Source organism: Macaca fascicularis, chromosome 7, assembly GCF_037993035.2.
Source record: "Macaca fascicularis isolate 582-1 chromosome 7, T2T-MFA8v1.1".
NCBI lineage: Eukaryota > Metazoa > Chordata > Mammalia > Primates > Cercopithecidae > Macaca > Macaca fascicularis.
The window spans coordinates 161,306,947-161,327,644 of NC_088381.1; the positions used below are offsets into that span (position 1 = coordinate 161,306,947).

The 20,698-nt window shown below is 40.6% G+C and overlaps 1 protein-coding gene across 4 annotated transcripts in view; it reads right to left on the reverse strand.

Annotated features, from left to right (window-relative positions):
• BTBD7 (BTB domain containing 7) overlaps positions 1–20,698 on the reverse strand; it is a 106,666-nt gene that overhangs the window by 62,155 nt on the left and 23,813 nt on the right. For all 4 annotated transcript variants that reach the window (XM_005562066.4, XM_073998137.1, XM_073998136.1 and 1 more), the window contains 2 exons: positions 2,654–2,841; positions 532–1,611 (listed from right to left, as the gene is read on the reverse strand). In XM_005562066.4, coding sequence (XP_005562123.3) covers positions 532–1,611; positions 2,654–2,735 — 1,162 coding nt within the window. In that variant the 5' untranslated portion in view covers positions 2,736–2,841. The remainder of the gene's footprint in view (positions 1–531; positions 1,612–2,653; positions 2,842–20,698) is intronic.

The window sequence follows — 20,698 nt, forward strand, 5'->3', positions numbered from 1 at the left end:
TGTGGCTTGATGTACAAGTTGAATCTAAAAATAAGATAAGGAATATTTTAAAATTTAAATCAGAAGCCCTGCCCAATTCTGATTCAACTAAATTCATATCTAAATGTGACTATCTTCATTTTTGTAATGAATTTTTATTCTTATCCAAACATTTAAACATCAACAAGGTACTGAACATAAATATGAGACTCAAAATGTGGGAAACTGGGCTCTTTCAAAGCTCGGGTGGAGAGGGTGTAGGTCGGTAATTATATATTCCCATACCTATCATCTTACATTAGGGAAGGAAGAACCTCAAGTCTCATTTAATGCTCTTAAATCACTAGTATTGAATGCTTGATTTTAATAGTAAATAAAGAACCACATTAATACTGACCCTCAATCTGTCTCAGATGTCATAAATGAAGGTTCAAAAAAACTGACCCTGTAATATCCCAAACACTGAAATCATAGAATATACTAGTTGTGTTTTCAATTTGGAAGATCAATACATAATTCTAGAAATCAGAATTAAAAACCAGAACTTCATACCTTGTGCAAGCATGTTAAATTCCAAGAACAGTGCTATGTGGTAAAGTTCCATGGCTTCTTCTGCCCTGGTCATGTTTGGCTTCCCTGCGACGAGAGCCTGAACTTCACTGAGACTCCCCACAGAGGGGCTACAGTGCAAAACAGAGAGGTCCACCACGTCGGTATACATACAGTGTAATATCACTTTTGCATATTTTTTTGGTATAATGGACTCATCTAATATAATTCTTGTGGGAGTCCTCAAAGTTCGGTCTGTGATTTCTTCACCAGTTCGTATCCTCCTTTGTAATAAATTTCGAAAAAATGGGGACCGTGCAGAAATAACAGCCTTGTGGGCTTTGAGCTCTTCATCTAAACAGTTCTGATTTCCACCAAAAGCTTCAACCAGTTCCGAGTCTGAAGAAAAACTAAGGACGACATCATAATAACACATGTAATCAAAGAGTCCACGCATATCTACATCAAGGGAATTTGGTGTTCCAAATTCTTCACTAAGCTGAACAAGGATATCGACATTTTGAAACCTTGAGTCCTCCATTCCAAACTCTCCTGTATAAAGGTAGTGTAACAAAGCAGAAAACATGGGCATATCAATACCAGCTGTATTGATGTCCATTATTATCTCTGCCCCATACTCAGGTGAGGAAGAAAGCAGTGTTTTAAAAAATGGACACCTTGCTGCCAAAATGGCACGATGAACAGGAAAACAAGTTTCTTGAAATATTAAGTCTACATCAGTACAATACTTGTACTCATAAAGATCAGCCATATCTTTCTGCAATGTCCGGGCTTCTGGTCTAGCCAAACTGGCTTGTAGAGAAAGCTCCTTTAATGCTGACGTTCCCTCATATTCCTCCACTAATGCATTGACATCTCTAACATCCCACCCAGAGAGGAGTTCTCGCATCTGCTTGGCATGATCGGCAGACCTATTAGATTTCCGACGCTTAATAAACTTCTTTTTGAGGGTGGCAAGGCCAGAGGTTCTCTTTTTTTTGTCTTGTGGTTTCTCATAGCCATGGTCAAGGCTATACAATTTTGATTCGCAACCATAGCCTTGCTGAGAATAGGATGATGTCCCTAAGAAGAAAATTAAACAAATAAAAATTTGTTTCTTTTTTCTTAACATTCATTATCAACGTTTACTTTAACATTTTTCATGCTGAAAAACTCTGTAAGCAGACATTACCGAACCACTCAAAATTGCATTTGTTTTTTATAAAGGAAGATAAAAAGTTCAAATAACTCATTTTAGTTTTCAATTTAATTCAATTTCACTTTTAGAGATGGAGTCTCACTCTGTTGCCCAAGCTGGAGTGCAGTGGCCAAGATCATAGCTCACAGCAGCCTCAAACTCCTGGGCTCAAGGGATTCTCCCCACCCTCAGCTTCCCAAGATGCTGGGAGTATAGGCGCGTGCCACCATGCCTGGCTAATTAAAAAAAAATTTTTTTTTTTTTTTTTTGTAGAGATAGGGTCTCACTAATGTTTCCCAGGCTGGTCTTGAACTCCTGTCCTGGTCTCATGCAATCTTCCTGCCTTGGCCTCCTAAAGTGCTGGGATTACAGGTGTGAGCCATCGTGACTGGCCTACATTTTTTATATTAAATAAGAAATAGGGACAAACAGCCAAATTAGTCTAAACTTTTTAAGAAACAGTCTTTCGTTCCCTGGCTATCAAAGGACATTTGTCATAGATCTTAATCATGGGTTTTTTAGGAATGAAAAGTAGGCAGAGGTGTAAATTAAGAATATTACTTGTATATAATTGTAAAATATTTCTTTTTCTTCTTAATTACACAAGTCTGCATTTGTATGGGCAAAATAAATGAAACGAGACACAGGAAATATGTACTTCACCCTTTTCACACCAATGGAGATGGCTAGTTTGCCTAGGGTAATTGGCAATTATGGTTAAAACACAGAAAAGCTCAACTGTGCTACAAGCAGTTTGTTTAAGATAAGCCAGATTTAAGATTTACATTTGTTGGGGAAAAAAATCTAGATGCTGCAGAATTATTATAATAACTACAGCTCATTTCTTTTGTCATCTACAGAGACTATCGAAAACACAATTCTATTGTAGTCACAAAAGAAAATGAAGTTAGAAAAACTGAAAGTTACCTATAAAAGTCTGTTGGGCCTGTGAATTTCCCCCTACCCTCGGGGAACATGAATGAGGATAATTAGATGCATTAGCACCCATTTTCTTCAGTCACTCAGGCATTCCGTCTGCGGGTTCTTCAGAGTATAATCCCAGAGGCCTTTATGAACCTTCAACCCTGGATCCAGCAGCCTCTTTTCATCCATTTCTTGATATGAAACAAAAATAATTTAATTCATTTTTTCAAGTGTATCTCAGATCACACAGTTTTTTTAAAAAAAAACTACTGAAAACTGCTTTCATTCACAAATAACAACATGTTGTCAAATTCACATGTCAAATTTTCATAAAATGTAAATCTTTAAGCTTGAATTATGAATCTGTGTTAGCTGCAATTTAAGCCATAAAATGTACCAATTATATACTTTCTAAATCAGTAAAAAGTAACATATCAGACCAATTTAAATATATAGTTACAGGAAGAGTACTTGAAAACACAGGGAAAGTATTTGGACTGAAAATAAATGTTTTAATTTTTGCTTTAAATCCTTAGAGGCAACCACCATTCATTATTATCTAACATTGTAAGCAACTTACAAACATTTAAGAGGTCAATACTGGTACTGCACATACAAAGAATACATAATTGATTAGTTTGTTGTTTTTCTGTCTTAAAATAGAGTTGCTAAAAAATCAATCTTTAATCTGTATAATTAGGCATTTTACTGAAAGAGGGGGGAGGAAAGGTGGACAATTAAAGCCAAATATATGTAAGCTACTTGTTCTATGGTAATTTTGAAAGAAGTTATTATACACATGGCAAGAGACACAAAACAAAAAATTTTATCTATTCGCCCCATAAAGCCCTGAAACAAAAATTCTGCTTTCTATTATCTGATATGATGATTTAAATGGACAGGACAGCAGGTAATTCTAACAATTATAGATAAGAGGTAATTCTATAAATAAGAGGTAATTCTAACAATTATAGATTAAATTCTGAACATGGAAACTTAACTCTCAGAGCTGCTAGCAAGAGATATACGCAAAAAAAAAAAAAAAATCTAAGAGAGAATAAGATTAATGGAAATACTTCTACATCTTTACACCATCTGGATACATAAAATCTGACTAAATGGGGTAATGGGTTTAAGAAGGGAAAACGTCATTCAAATCTATTATTGGAATTGTTAAGAAACCAGTAGGCAGTTAACCTAGCCTCATAATGAAGAATGAAGTGTTTTAACAAATACAGTGAAAAACACATACACAAATTATCACAAAAGCTCTGCTAGAAACAGAACTGCATCAAGATGCTTGGAATTTATTTTCATCTCTGTTAGTGATACAGCATAACCTTACGAATTCATGTTTAAAAATATTGCTAACATTTGTGTTTTCCTACAATCTTTTACAGACTATATTTATATGAAAATTAATTAATTATTTCGATGGAGTCTCGCTCTGGTGCCCAGGCTGGAGTGCAGTGGTGCAATCTTGGCTCACTTTAAGTTCCAGTCTCCCGGGTTCAAGCAATTCTCCTGCCTCAGCCTCCTGAGTAGCTGGGACTAGAGGTGAGTGCCACCACGCCTGGCTAATATTTGTATTTTTAGTAAAGATGGGTTTTCACCATGTTGGCCAGGCTGGTCTTGAACTCCTGGTCTCAAGCAATCTGCCCTCCTTGCCCTCCTATAATCCCTGCTGGGATGATAGGGGTGAGCCATTGCACCAGCCATGAAAATTTACTTTATCTAAGCATATAATTACTACTTACAGCATTCAGGATAAGACTGGGAAACTTACTAACTAGATATAGATATTATGAAAAGTAACAGTAACTCTAATCAAATCATACATAAGCAAATTTCCTATTTGAAACTTATCTGCCTACCTATGAGAACAGTGCCATTAGACATAAGACTTTACTTCAGTGAATACTACTGGAAGTATGAAAGGCTGTGGGCGGCCAGACACATACACAGTGCATTCTGTAAGAACTACACAACAAGGATTCTAAAGGGTTTAATATATGGTCTGCCCTTTGTATTCCATGGGTTCTGCATCCATAATTCAACCAACTGTAGATTGAAAACACTTGGGGAACAAAAAAAGAATTGTTGCAGCTGTACTGAAAATGTACAGACTTTTTTTTCTTAACACCCTAAGCAAAACAGCATAACAACTGCTTACAAAGCATTTACATTATATTAGGCATTATACGTAATCTACAGATAAAGTTAACCAGAGGATGTGCATAGGTTATACGCAAATAGTACACCATTTTATATGGTCCTGGAGATTTTGGTGTCTGCAGAAGTCTTGGAATCAATTCCCCACCAATCCTGAGGGACAACTGTACTATTTTGTAAATATTGCCGAGATAGCGCCACTGCACTCCAGTTTGGGCAACAAAGCTTAACTTCATCTCAAAAAAAAAAGTTAAAAAATGTAATTCTTCCAGCAAAGTTCAACTAAAAATAGGTAAGTAACCAATCAAACCTTTAAAAAAGTTTGATGTGGCTGGGCATGGTGGCTCACACCTGTAATACCAGTACTTTGGGAGGCTGAGGCAGGTGGATCACCTGAGGTCAGGAGTTTGAGACCAGCCTGGCCAATACAGTAAAACCCTGTCTCTACTAAAAATACAAAAAAATTAGCTGGGTGTGGTGGCACATGCCTGTAATCCCAGCTACTTGGGAGGCTGAGGAGGAAGAGTTGCTTGAACCTGGGAGGTGGAGGTTGCAGTGAGCCGAGATTGCACCACTGCATTCCGGCCTGGGCAACAAGAGCGACACACCATCCAAAAAAAAAGAAAGAGAAAAAATTTTAGTTACATCCAGTTTTCAATTCCTAAATACTAGAAATGTAGGAAAAGCTGCTTTTTTGGATAATTCATTTTGAATGTTGTCAATTTTTGCAAAACAAGAATTTTGCAATTTGGAATGTATTCTCATCTGTTAGTGACACAGCATAACCTTATGAATTCATGTTTAAAAATATCGCTAACATCTGTGTTTTCCTACAATCTTTTATAGACTATATTTATATGAAAATTAATTATTTAGACAGAGTCTCGCTGTGGCGTCCAGGCTGGAGTGCAGCCGTGCAATCTTGGCTCACTTTAACCTCCGTCTCCTGGGTTCAACCGATTCTCCTGCCTCAGTCTCCTGAGTAGCTGGGACTAGAAGCAAGTGCCACCATGCCTGGCTAATATTTGTATTTTTACTAGAGATGGGTTTTCACCATGCTGGCCAGGCTGGTCTTGAACTCCTGGTCAAGACCAGGAGTCTTGCAAAACAGGAACTAAAATTACCTGTATTAATTCTACTTCAAACTTAAAAACCAGTTAAGTCTAACAAATCTTAGTTTTAAAGCTGAGCTCCACAGAAGCTTCAAGATCTTATCAGGCTTTTATAGCGGTTCTTTCAAAGAAAATAAGGGACTGGAGGCCAAGTTTGTGGCCTCATGTACAGGTCAAACCCTAATCTCACTAAGGGTTTACATTTAAAACAACAGCACAAACAATCCTTTCTCAAAAAAGTTTAAAATATATTAACAAAAATCCAGAATAAAACTATCATGTAAAATAAAAAGCCTTTACCAAAATGAGGGGGTGGGGGGAGACTTTTAAGATGAGCTTGGAATCCGAGTGTAACGGGGGATAGTGAAAATCACACTGAAGTGTTTCTAAAGGTAAGACGGCATGGTGTCACTCCTATGGCTAGGCCTCTTCTCACCTTCAAGTTCCATTATTATTTCTCTTTTTTGTTTGTTTTGCTTATTTCTATTGACTGGGTAAATTCAGTAACATAGCACAGAGTATGCTTATGGCACAAAACAAGGAAGAACAGAGCCTTGCCTCCAGATGAAGAAAAATCAGAAGCATCTTGAGAAGCGGACAATAATTTACTACTCTTACTTTAACATGTACATGCATGCACACACACGGAATTATTTTCATCTGAGAATCTTGTATCGTTTGTAGAGACTCAAGATGCTACACGCTGAGCATCCCTAACTAGAAAATCCCAAATCTGAAATGCTACAAAATCCAAGACTTTTCGAGTGCTGACAAGATGCCACAAGTGGAAAATTCTGGAGCTGTCTTTTTTGCTTTTTGATGGTTCAATGTACATAAACTTTGTTTCATGCACTATACTAAAAATACTGTATAAAATTACCTTCAGGCTATGTGTATAAAGTGTGTATGAAACATAAATGAATTTTGTGTTTAGACTTGGGTACCCCACCAATCTACCTCATTATGTAGACACAAATATTCCAAAATTGGAAAAAACCCCAAACCTGAAACACTTCTGGTTCCAAGCATTTCAGATAAGGAATACTTGACGTGTATTACAATGGTTTAATCCTTAAACCATGTCAAAAATCCCTTTTTTTAAAAAAAAAAGCTCTGGTAAGGGAAGAACACCAAGAAAAAAGAAAATAAAATTTAAAAAGCTCTAATGATGAGCAAAATTAGATATTCAAAAGCAATTATACAAGAGCTTATGACATCAACGGCCCCACTGGAGAAACAAGAACAAGTTGCAAACACTAGGAAAGTCAGAGGCTGAGCTAAGGATGTTTGGCCATTTGTTGCTACAATAAGCAGTAGTAGCTGCTGGGACAGCTGGGGTTTCACGAACTTAGAGAGGTGGCCTGAAATATAAGTGTCTTTGGGATTTAGGGAAAATCTCTTCCTGTTAGCTCCTGGTTAATGGAAACTCCCTTCAGGATGAACTGATTGGGGGACATCCATATATTCTACTGGAGCTTTATCTACTAAAATAAACACAGACCTTGGAAGGGAAGGGAAGTGGGGGAGGCAGATTTCCTGGATGAGATGTAACTCTTGAGTTTATCCTGTGTCCCCCCAGTTCCAGAGCCTGATGGGTAACCCTGACTATAGTTCTAGTACTGCAGCAGTATTTCTTCTCAAAATTCTCAGAATTAATTCAGGGATTAATGTCACTACTTCTCAGGTAACCAAAATCCTATGTCAAATGGTGCTATTACGTTATTTATTTCTTATTAAACCATCACTTGTAGATGTTGGAAATGAGAACTTGTCTCAGTCTAATCTCTCCAGCGATGTGTTCTCTCCAGGCAAGCCTGGTCCCTCTTCTACAGACATCCAATTTTTGTATGATGTAAAGGAGAGAGGAACAAGGAGAGGGGAGAAGGGAGGAGGAGGTCTACAGGACTTGGAGAGGCCCAGAAGATGCAAATGACTGATGAATCCTTTTTCTAGAATCACCATTCTGGGGGACTCCCTCTTAACAGCACATGATCAATCCCAATCAGATGATGCTGACTGTCTTAAACTAAAATAAGCTCCAGTGATCACGGCAGACCCAACTGTGGGGTGGGGACGGGGAATCATGTTGAATACAAGAGACACTAAACAACCCATGAGACATTTTTTAAAAAAGATAAGTCAACTTTCTCCTCCCTAACCCACCCCCTGCACTCCAGCCCCAGAAAGAAAGCCCTAGGCCAGCATTTTCCAAAGAGCTTTCCCAAAGTTTAGAAAATGTAGGATTAAACAAAGCCAAATAGGTTTCTTTACTTCAGGACATTTGAGCACCTTCAGAGTGCTGAGGTTCATTGTAAAGAGGGAGTACGCAGCATGATCTAAAGAAGCCCTGCTGCCCCCACAGGGCACAAAGGAATGAACTTGCATAATACACTCAGGAAAATGCTGATCTTTGCCATAGAAACACTTTTTACTGCTTCATGTAATAGAAAGAACTGTGGGAGTTAAAAGTATCTAGGATTTGGTTATCTCTGTACCACTAATTTACCATGTATGTAGGACACATCACATGTAATCTCTATGGGCCTCAGTTCCTGTATCTGTAAAATAATAACGTTGAAACAGAGATCCAAAAATTTAATGAAGTTGTACGGTTTATTAATTTAGGAAATACGGATGGGGAAGGAAGTTCGTTCGTTCTTCATTTTTTTTTGAGATGGACTCTTGCTCTGTCGCCCAGGCTGGAGTGCAGTGGCATGATCTCAGCTCACTGCAACCTCCGCCTCCTGGGTTCAAGTGATTTTCCTGCCCCAGCCTCCTGAGTAGCTGGGATTACAGGCATGTGCCACCATGCCCAGCTAATTTTTGTATTTTTAGTAGAGACGGGGTTTCACCATGTTGGTTAGGCTGGTCTCGAACTCCTGACCTTGTGATCTACCTGCCTCAGTCTCCCAAAGTGCTGGGATTACAGGTGTGAGCCACCATGCCCAGCCCTTTTTTTTGAGACAGGGTCTTGCTGTGCTGCCCAGGCAGGACTGTACAGCTCACTGCAACCTCCACCTCCCAGGCTCAACCAATCCTCCTACCTCAGCCTCCTGAGTACCTGGAACTACAGGCGTGTGCCATCATGCCCAGTTAATTTTGTGTGTGTGTGTGTGTATGTGTGTGTGTGTATGTGTATGTGTGTATGTATATATACATACACATATACACACACACACATATTTTATGTATATATTTTTTTTGGTAGAGATAGGGTTTTGCCATGTTGCCCAAACTGGTCTTGAACTCCTGAGCTCAAGTGATCTGCCCATCTTGGCTTCCCGAAGTGCTGGGATTACAGGTGTGAGCCACCACGCACAGCTGGAAGGTATTTCTGTACTAAACGTTAATCTACAGATGGGGAAAAAAAAGGCACCTGAATTTCTCATTTTAAACATATTTCCCTTTCAGTCTGACTTTAGGCACAGGACAAGAATGTGGGGCAAATGTGAATATAAATAACAATTAATGGCCTGGCTCACTGGCTCATGCCTATATTACATCTATATTCCCAGTGCTTTGGGAGACTGAGGCAGGAAGATTGCTTGAGGTCAGGAGTTAGATATCAACCTGGGCAACAGTGTGAGACTCCGTCTTTACAAAAAAAATTTTTTTTTTTTTTTTGAGACGGAATTTCATTCTTATTGCCCAGGCTGGAGTGCAATAGTGCAATCTCAGTTCACTGCAACCTCCACCTCCTGGGTTCAAGCAATTCTCCTGCCTCAGCTCCCGAGTAGCTGGGATTACAGGCATGTACCACCATGCCTGGCTAATTTTGTATTTTTAGTAAAGACAGGGTTTCACCATGTTGGTCAGGCTGGTATCGAACTCCTGACCACAGGTGATCCATCTGCCTCGGCCTCCCAAAGTGCTGGGATTACAGGCGTTGAGTCACTGTGCCCAGCCAAAAAATATTTTTACATATATACATACACACACACACACACACATTCACAGAATTAGTCAGGTGCAGTGGTAGGTGCCTATGGTCCTAGCTACTTGGGAGCCCGAGGCAGGAAGATTGTTTGTGCCAGGAGTTCGAGGCTGCGGTGAGCTATGATCACACCACTGCCCTCCAGCCTGGGCAAAAGAGTGAGACTTTCTTAAAAATAAAAACAAAAAACCCAAAGAAAAACCATAATGAAAGAGAAATGTAAAACTATATTAATACTTCACTCCCGTCAAATCTAAGGTAACACCACTGCTACAGACCACAGGCATTTGGACTCCCCATGTAATGAAAATTAACAAAGGGACAAGCAGATTTCCCAGAAAAAGCTTTTATTCTGGGGCTTGTCCTACTGTGCTAGAGTGTAAGGGAGACAGACAGCAGAGGCTGGTTCCCTGAGAAGAGCCAGTAAGGATTTTTTTTATTAGGCAAAGTGCAGGAATTGACATCAGGGATAAGGTATGCAGGCTGGGCTGGGCTAAGCATGTGAGGGGTAGAGTATGCAGGTTAGCAAGGCTGGTTGTGATGGTTATCTCGAGTATAGGTTAACTGGTGGTCTGTCTGGCTGGCAAAAACAAGGTTGGAAACCAATTGTTCAGCATTCCTTCCAGAGGTGAGACACTCAACAACCTTGGTTCGATTTTGGATCTCCTAAGGCCAGTTTCTGGAGTTCTTTAAGCACAAGGTATGGTTAAACATTATGAGAGCATAGAAGAATGGCTATTTTCTTTGTATGACTAAAGCCTCTGGATTAGTGGGTATAGCGCCAGTCAGGCAGTGGTGTGGGATTTGTGATTAGTGGGAATGTACGAAAAAATGCTAGTGGGGGTGAGCTGAAGCCAAGCCTCATCCCTATTCTGTTTTGTTTCGTTTTGTTTTTTTGAGACGGAGTCTTGCTCTGTTGCCCAGGCTGGAGAGCAGTGGTGCGATCTTGGCTCACTGCAAGCTCCACCTCCTGGGTTCACGCCATTCTCCTGCCTCAGCCTCCCAAGTAGCTGGGACTACAGGTGCCCACTACCATGCCCAGCTAATTTTTTTGTATTTTTTTTAGTAGAGACAGGGTTTCACCATGTTAGGCAGGATGGTGTCGATCTCCTGACCTCGTGATCTTCCCGCCTCGGCCTCCCAAAGTGCTGGGATTACAGGCGTGAGCCACCGCACCCGGCCCCTGTTCTGTTCTTAATATGATGTATTATTCAAACCAAGAAGCTTGAGAGTGAAAAGGGGTACATACCAGAGGGGATGCCAGAACATGAGTCGCCCAGGTCTGACCAGGCAAAGTGGGATGAATGGTCATACCTATAGCTAAATCTCACATTTCCAGAGTAGCTTAGAAATAAAACAAAGTTTTGGACCGGGCGCAGTGGCTCACGCCTGTAATCCCAACACTATGGGCAGAGGCGGACGGATCACGAGGTCAGGAGATCAAGACCATCCTGGCTAACATGGTAGAACCCTGTCTCTACTAAAAATACAAAAAATTAGCCGGGCGAGGTGGCGGGCACCTGTAGTCCCAGTTACTCAGGAAGCTGAGGCAGGAGAGTGGCGTGAACCAAGGAGATGGAGCTTGCAGTGAGCCGAGATCGCGCCACTGCACTCCAGCCTGGGCGACAGAGCGAGACTCCCTCTCAAAAATAAAATAAATAAATAAATAAAAATAAATAAAACAAAATAAAACAAAGTTTTAAAAGAAACAAAGGGCCGGGCGTGGTGGCTCACGCCTGTAATTCCAGCACTTTGGGAGGCCGAGGCAGGCGGATCATGAGGTCAGGAGTTCGAGACCAGCCTGACAAACATGGTGAAATGCCGTCTCTACTAAAAATGCAAAAATTAGCCAGGCGTGGTGGCACGCGGCTGTAATCCCAGCTACTCAGGAGGCTGAGACAAAAGAATCGCTTGAACTCAGGAGGCAGAGGTTGCAGTGAGCAGAGACCACGTCACTTTACTCCAGCCTGGGTGACAGAGTAAGGCTGTGTCTCAAAAAAAAATAATAAAGAAAGAAAGAAAGAAGGCCAGGCATGGTGGCTCACATCTGTAATCCCAGAACTTTGAGAGGCTGAGGCGGGAGGATCACTTGAGCCCAGGAGTTCTGAGACCAGCCTAGGAAACCTAGTGAGACCCTGTTTCTACTAAAAACTAAATAAGAAGGCCAGGCACGCTGACGCCTGTGATCCCAGCACTTTGGAAGGCCGAGGCGGGTGGATCACAAGGTCAGGAGTTTGAGACCAGCTGGCCAATATGGTGAAACTCTGTCTCTACTAAAAGTACAAAACTTAGCCAGGCATGGTGGCGGGTGCCTGTAGTCCCAGCTACTTGGGAGGCTAAGGCAGGAGAATCGCTTGAACCCAGGAGGTGGAGGTCGCAGTGAGCCAAGATCACGCCACCACACTCCAGCCTGGGCAACGGGGCAAGACTCTGCCTCCAAAAAATAAATAAATAAAATAATAAAAATAACAAAATTTCTTAAAAAAACAAAAAACAAAAACCTAAGTTAACAGAAAATGGCTTCCCTTGTCACCCGTCACACCCCAAGCATGTTTTACTTAACATTAACAACATTGAGAGTTTACTATATGTCAGCCTGTTCTTAGAGCTTTCACAAGTATTAACTAATTTAATTATCCCTGTATCTTTTTGACTGATGAGGCTGAGAAGTTAGTAACTTGCCCAAAGTCACAAAGAGCTAGGATTACTTTTGTTTTTTTGTAAACCTTCAGTTCTATTCTTGGATACATTTTAAGAGCAACAAGACAAAAAGAGACTGTGAACAGCAAGCAGAAGCAGAATCAGCAATAAACCCATCTTTTGAGGGTATCTTCAAAAAGAGACGAGATGGGGAGTTCAGAAAGCCACAACCAAGCTAGTATGTCTCTCTGGGGCCACCGAATATAGAGGCAGATGACCTCCACCTAGCACTGAAAACCCTAAAAATACCAAAGACATAAAACAACAATATTTGTGACAGCAGCAACTCACTAAGGAGAAGATGAATTACGATCCATTAAAAATATTAAGACAGAGCTAGTAAGTTGCAGAGGTGGGCCTAGCTTTCAGTTTCTTATATCTATGTGTAATCTTATCTTTGTATTTTTTTCTCTAAATTTTGAAGGAAAAATGTCCAGAGCAGACAAACATAATTCCGCTTCAGAAATGGGAAGTGAATACACACCGGACAGTGTGACTTTTTCTGTTTAAAACAATCACTCACATAAAGTAGAAAATGACTTAACTGAAAGGAAAGCGTATGAAATCAAAGCAAAACCAAAGTGTCTTTCAGAATATTTACAGCTAGAATACATGTTACTTGATGGCAGGATGTCACTTTGTTATGCTTGATCGATCATCCATCCATCCACCCATTTGCCATCTGGCTGCATAAATCAACAGGAATACATCAAGGAAAAAAGGATAGGTGGCTGGGCGTGGTGGCTCATGCCTGTAATCCTGGCACTTTGGGAGGCCAAGGTGGGGGGATCACTTGAGGTCAGGAGGTCAAGGCCAGCGTGGCCAACATGTTGAAACCCCATCTCTACTAAAAATACAAAATAACAGCCGGGTGCAGTGGTACGCGCCTGTAATCCCAGCTATTCTGGAGGTTGAGGCATGAGAATCACTTGAATCCAGGAGGCGGAGGTTGTGGTGAGCCGAGATCATGCCACTGCACTCCAGCCTGGGCTACAGAGCAGGACTCCATCTCAAACAAACAAACAAACAAACAAACAAAAAAAACCCAGACAACAAAACAACAAAGATAGGTTATTCCAGGTGGAACAAAACAGGATACATAAAGAGAAGTAACTCCTGTCCCAGTTAGTGTACCACTCTCAGTTCTCAACCCTACAACTCTATTATCTACTAATACTGAAGCATAATTACTTACATTTCCACTAAACTTTAAGTTTCCCAAGGGTAGGTATTACATTTGTTCATCTTAGAATCCTTACCATTCACCACAGAATACAAAGTAAGCGTACGATATTTGAATAAATCAATGTTAGTATTACCATGAATGTTGATAAATATCATGTCCAAGGCCTAAGGGTACGTATGTTGTGAGTATGGGTAGGTATTAGATCAAAAAGCCTCAAATGGCTGGGCACAGTGGCTCACACCTGTAATTTCAACACTTTGGGAGGCTGAGGCAGGAGGATAGCTTGAGGCCAGGAGTTCAAGGCCAGCCTGGGTAACACAGTAAGCCCTTGTCTCTACTAAAAACAATCAGGCCATGTGCAGTGGCTCACACCTGTAATCCCAGCACTTTGGGAGGCCAAGGCAGGTAGATCACTCGGGACCAGGAGTTTGCGACCTGCCTGGCCAACATGGCAAAACCCTGTCTCTACTAAAAATACAAAAATGAGCTGGGCGTGGTGGTGCATACCTATAATCCCAGCCACTTGGGAGGCTGAGGCATGAGAATTGCTTGAACCCAGGAGGCAAAGGTTGCAAAAGCCGAGATTGCGTCACTGTACTCCACCCTGGGTGACAGAGTGAGACTCTGTCTGGAAAACAAAACAAAAAACCAATTAGCCAGGCAAAGTGATGCATGCCTGTAGACCCAGCTATTCAGGAGGCTGAGGCGAGAGGATCGTTTAGGCCTAGAGATTGAGGTTGCAGGGAGCTATGAGCATGCCAGTGCACTGCAGCCTGGGTGACAGAGCAAGATCCTATCTCAAAAAAAAAGAGGTAAGCCTCTAATGCCAAAGGTATTGGGTGTGTGTTCAGAACACAATAGAGGAACTACTGGAGCAAAGCACAGATCAGTAGGAGCAAAGCAGCACCATTATACTACCATTACAGAAAGACTATTGGAAGATGATTGATCTATAAAAAGATGCTTGATGCAGAAAGACTTATTAGAGGATTCTTCCAGTAGTCCAGGAAAGTGTTACTAAGGTCCTGGCTTTCTTTATCTCTAAAATGGGGGCAACATAATAGCACCTACTCTATAAGGTTGTTTTAAGAGTTAAAATAATATGGACTGCTGGTCAGGCGTGGTGACTCATGCCTATAATCCTGGCACTTCAGTAGCCTGAGTGAGGCAGGCAGCTCGCTTGAGCTCAGGAGTTTGAGACCAGCCTGGGTAACACAGCAAGACCCCACCTCAGGAAAAAAAAAAAAAACAATTAAAAAAAAAAGATAATATGGACTGCCACTTGGAAAGCAGAAACAGGAGTCCATCAAAAGAGAAATGTCTTTTGAGGGACTTGGGCCTGTGCCAGGTCTGACCTGGACTGGACAAACTACATCTTAAGATGTTAAAATATTCTTTTAAAAAAAATTGGTTTCTAGCCATTCAAAGCAGAGAACCAATTCCTGGGAAGTGGTGCACTAAGAATGAATGTGGCTGCACGGTGAAGACACGAATGGGCATCTCCTACTCTGCCACCTTTACCTCAGAGCTCACACTCCAAACGCTTTATCCTGTCCTACAACCTCAGAAGATCCTCCTGAAGCAACAGATGGAAAATGAGAATCAGAGGGCTGAAAAGGTCCCCCCAAGAGGGAAGACTGACTCTAGGCCAATGGGTGTCGCTTATTCCTCTTATCTGGGTCTTTGGCAGCGGACCTGAGAAGTGATGCCTACAGCAGCCAGTGCAGAAGCTGCCTTGGCCTGGACATCCCCAAAAGTTTTGTTGTTTTCTAGCAGTGAGAATCCCCCAAAACTGAAGTAGCTCTGGAAGAAGCCTGAAAAGTTTTCCCCAAAAGTCAGGAAAAAGAACCTATAAGCAGAGGGTGAAAAATTATTATGAGGCCCTGCAAGACAGACTGTAGAACTTGCCCAATCAACTCTCATAAGTTGATGGGGCCTGCCATTTGGAGCCTTTATGTTTACGATATGGAAAACTAGCATTAAGCCAGGCACACAACATTTTACTGAATAAAGGAAATCACTGTTCTAACCAGGGACAACTGTTTTTATTGTGGGCTTGACAGTATACAGAAAGATGGTTCATTCTAGATTTAGAGAGGGTGATAAAAATGAGTCTAGATTTGAGTTTGTTTATTTATTTATTTATTTTTATTTGTGAGACGGAGTCTCGCACTGTTACCTAGGCTGGAGTTGCAGTGGCGTGATCTTGGCTCACTGCAACCTCCGCCATCCGGGTTCAAGCAATTCTCCTGCCTCAGTCTCCCGAGTAGCTGGGATTACAGGCATACACCCCTACACCCGGCTAATTTTTGTATTTTTAGTAGAGATGGGGTTTCACCATGTTAGCCAGGCTGGTCTCGAACTCCTGACCTCAGGTGATCTGCTGGCCTCGGCTTCCCAGAGTGTTGGGATTACAGGCGTGAGCCACCACCCCCGGCCTAGATTTGAGTTTAAAGAGCATTTGCAGAGAGAAATAGAAATGACATCGGAGAATACATTCAAATCAAATGAATTTAAACGGAAAAAAAGCAATTTCTCCTAAATTCCATTCAAAGCCAAAACATTCAGATTTTCTGACACGAACTTAGCAAATGTTAAAAACACAAGGGGATATTTCTGGTTGATAAGTTACCGTGGGTTCCACTAGCAGAGCAGGAGAAAGAAGCAAATATGCTGGGTAAACTCTATAGTAAACCTGAGACTATGGCTGCACAGACAGAAGAGGAGAACACAGAGCAAAACAGAAACTCAAAGGTTTCCTCATCCAGGGCAGTCTTCACGAGGACGGTTCAAATTCCAAACTGTTAGATCATTAAAGGAATAGGCATGTGAATAGCCCTACGAATTATTAAAATTCTTATAAATGGGAAGACAATAATGGCTTAGGAGTTGAGGTAATTACATAGTAACATTCTATTTTTCTTCACATTACAGGGACTAAGAATCTAAATAAATATGGGGGTGGGGGACCGATTACTTTAAATTTTCAGTGAAAAAGAGTTACAAGCTATATATAATGGCTTAATACTGGCCACTCACTCCATTTTGATGAGCTCCTGCTCATCAGAGTATCTGCTATTTAAAGAATCTTTGTTGGCATGTCAAATGAAAAATGTGTTCCTCCTAAGTTTCCTCTGAAGTCTACACTTAGAATCTTGTATATAGTGGTCCTTGTAAAAAAAAAAAAAAAGTACTAGTGGTTGTGGTGATGAACAAGTTTTGAGAACGTTCAGCTATAAAAGACCCTCTCTATAAGAGACATCAACAAGGTCTCTTAGGAAAAACAAGAAGTAGAAAACCAGACAAAACTCTTACTCTTACAAGGATTATTAGAGGGCTTTCTTGTAACTATGATAATTTTTCCTCAACCCCATTGCTTGTCCCGTGCTACCCACTTGTAGCAGAAACACTGGGAGAGGATATTACAGTCTAAATATATCAAAATGAAACAGATATTCTCGGCCCTGTTAAGGCAATGTAAGTCTGCATCTTAAAACACTATTTTTCCTTTGTTTAGGACCCTGTCTTAGTCTGTTTTCTGTTGCTGTAACAGAACAGCATAGACTGGGTAATTTATAAAGAATTTTTAATACAGTTTTACCCTATTTCTTACAGTTCTGGAGGGTGGGAGGTCCAAGACCACCCCAATATCTGGTGAGGGCCATCTTGCTGTGCCATAACATGGCTGAGGGCATCACACAGCAAAAGGGCAAGAGCATGTGTGTCAGTTCAAGTCTCTCTTCCTCTTATAAAGCCACCAGCCCTATTATGATGGCCCCACCCTGATGATTTTATCTAATCCTAATTACTTTCCAAAGGTCCTACATTCCATTGACATACAAATTTGGGGACTAAGTTCCCAACACACAAAATGTGGGGAACAGCAAACCATAGTAGACATCTATAATAAAAAATTAAGATAATACATATGAGGTCCTTATCATAGAACACATAGTGAAGAATGCTTACCAAACTGGTAAGGGGAATGGTGGAGAGGAAGAAGGAAAACGATGACTGAGGTCTCTACCTTGCATAACTGGGTGGTTACAATGTTGTAAACCAAGAAGCATATAGGCGAAGCAATTTATGGGTTCACTGAGGGTGATAAATGTAATGGGTTTGAAGTCTGAGAAAGACATATTAAGGAGGCCAGGCACAGTGGCTCAGGCCTGTAATCCCAGCACTTTGGGAGGCTAAGGAGGACTGCTTGAGGCCAGGAGGTCAAGACCAGCCTGGGCAACAAAACAATCCCATCTTTTTTTTTAAAATATATATATATATCAGGGAAGAAACAATTCAAACAGAACATAAAGAAGTCTAAAAACAAAAGTTTTCTAATACGATTAATATCTCATTTCTAAAGGTAATATTCCTTGTATTACAATACAGCATTCTCCCAAGACGCATTACTGCACAGCACCCAGCAAAATATGGGTGATCTCTAACCTCTCTTGAGATCTGAGTCTATGTGTTCTCCTAATAATATAAGTATCACTGTCATATATATCAGTAAGATACGTGTTTATTAAAGTATTGTATTATCTAAGATTTTTAGAGATCATTTCTTAAAACTCAGATTCTCTTTATCAGTTGTCTCATTCTGTCTTCCTTTGGGTTCACTGCACATGTCCCTCTGCCAAGAAAATAACATTTCAGAGGAAAAGGTTATGTCTTCTATGTAGTAATCATTATTGGAATGTCATGTCAGCAGTAATATCTTCCTGACATCTCTCACACCACAAATACAGTATTTTCTAGATTAACAGAATATGTAAATAAATTATCACTAACATTTTTCTATACTTTTCTTTTTCGTTTGTTTTTAAGAGGCAGAGTCTCACTGTGTTGCTCAGGCTGAAGTGCAGTGGCACAACCATAGCTCATAATGCCCAGGCTCAAGCAATCCTCCAGCCTCAGCCTCCCAAGTGGCTAGAGCAGGTGTGTGCCATCACGTCCAGCTAATTAAAAAACCTTTTTTTGTAGAGACAGGGTCTCACTAATGTTGTGCAAGCTGGTCTTGAACTCCTGGCCTCAAATGATCCTCCTGCCCTGGCCTCCCAAAGTGCTGAGATTACACGCATGAGACAGCACACCCAGCCCTGTACTTTACTTTCTAGAGCTATCTTACAACAATTGATTTCCTCATATAGGTACTAGGTACTGGTCGAGATAGGCTGTTATCTGATCCCTGAGTTGTCTCCTTGAAAAGCATTTCTTGCTCCTACCTCAGGGCTCTTCCCTTTGCTGTACCACTCTTCTGCAACGTCTTCACATGGTTCATACTCTCATTTTTACTGAAGTCTTTGTTCAAATGCTACCTCTCGGAGAAGACTTCCCTAATTAGACTATATAAAATAACATCCCACTCCATCATTCACTGTCCTCTTTCTTCAGTTTATTTTCTTTGCAGTAGTATTTTTCCACCACTTGAATTTCATTTATTCAATACTAAATCCTTACCACATAATACAGTACCTGGCACTTAGGAGGCATTAAGTTGAAAACTGCTGAATGAAATTAGTTTAAAAAAATAAACATTTAGTAAGGAAAGGCTTATCTGTAATCATTTGTTAAGATCTTGAGTACAAAAACTATTTCTTGGGATCCATATTCCTTCACAGTCTAAGCCTCTTAGAAGATTGTGATTAAAAAATTGGATTAGTACTTGAAAAAAATTTCCTAGAAAAAAGCCTCATGGACCACAGCGTACATATACCCTCAGATATGACTCTGTGGAGATGTTTCCATAAGCAATAAAGTAATTAACTTTTTAAAACAGACTGTTTCCTCATAATTAAACATAGATATGATCCAGAAATACCATTTGTGGATATATAACAAAAAAAGTGAAAACAGGGACTCAAACAGATGTGTACACCCATGTTCACAGCAACATTATTCACAATAGCCAAAAGGCAGAAGCAACTCAAGAGTCCACAGACAGATGAATGGAAAAACAAAATGTGGTGTAGACACAGAGTGGATTATTCAGCCTTAAAAAGGACGGAAATTCTGACACATGCTGAAACACAGATGAACCCTGAGAACATTATGTTAAGTGAAATAAGCCAGTCACAAAAGGACAAATACGGATTCCACTTATATGAAGTACTTAATCAAATTCATGAGATGGAAAGTAGAAAGATGGTTGTCAGGGGCCAGGGAGTTAGTCTTCAGTAAGTACAAAGTTTCAGTTGGGGAAAATGAGAAAGTTCTGGAGATGGATGGTGGTGATAGCTGCACAACAATGTGAATGTACTTAATGTTGCAGAACTATATATACACTTAAAACTGGTTAAAATGGTAAATGTTACGTATTTTTAAGTGACAACTTAAAAAATGGAAAAAACCTCACAAAAAAACATTAAAACAGAAAAGCAATGACATACCTTCCCTCTCCACTCCCTTTTTTAAACATTCCCCCCAACTTCATGTTCCTTTTAATGACTGGAGTAGGAGTATCTTATATCAGAATGGGAATATATAGTTTACCAACAGCTTTTTCATGTGTTAAGTCATTTTATTCTCACACTACGTCTTCCATGTAGACAGCACAGGCATCATTCTCTATTCTCCAAAATGAGGAAATTAAAGTAGAGACTTTAAAGTGACTTATCCAAAGTCAAAGAGTAAATTAGGCCAGGTGCAGTGGCTCACGCGTGTAATTCCAGCACTTCCGGAGGTCAAGGTGGGTTGATGACCTAGGTCAGGAGTTTGAGACCAGCCTAGTCAACATGGTGAAATGTCATCTCTACTAAAATACAAAAATTAGCCAGGTGTGGTGGTACACCTGTAATCCCAGCTACTTGGGAGGCTGAGGCAGGAGAATTGCTTGAACCCGGGAGGTGGAAGTTGCAGTGACCTGAGATTGTGCCACTGCACACCAGCCTGGGCAACAAGAGTGAAACTCCTCCGTCTCCAAGAAAAAAAAAAAAAAAAAAAAA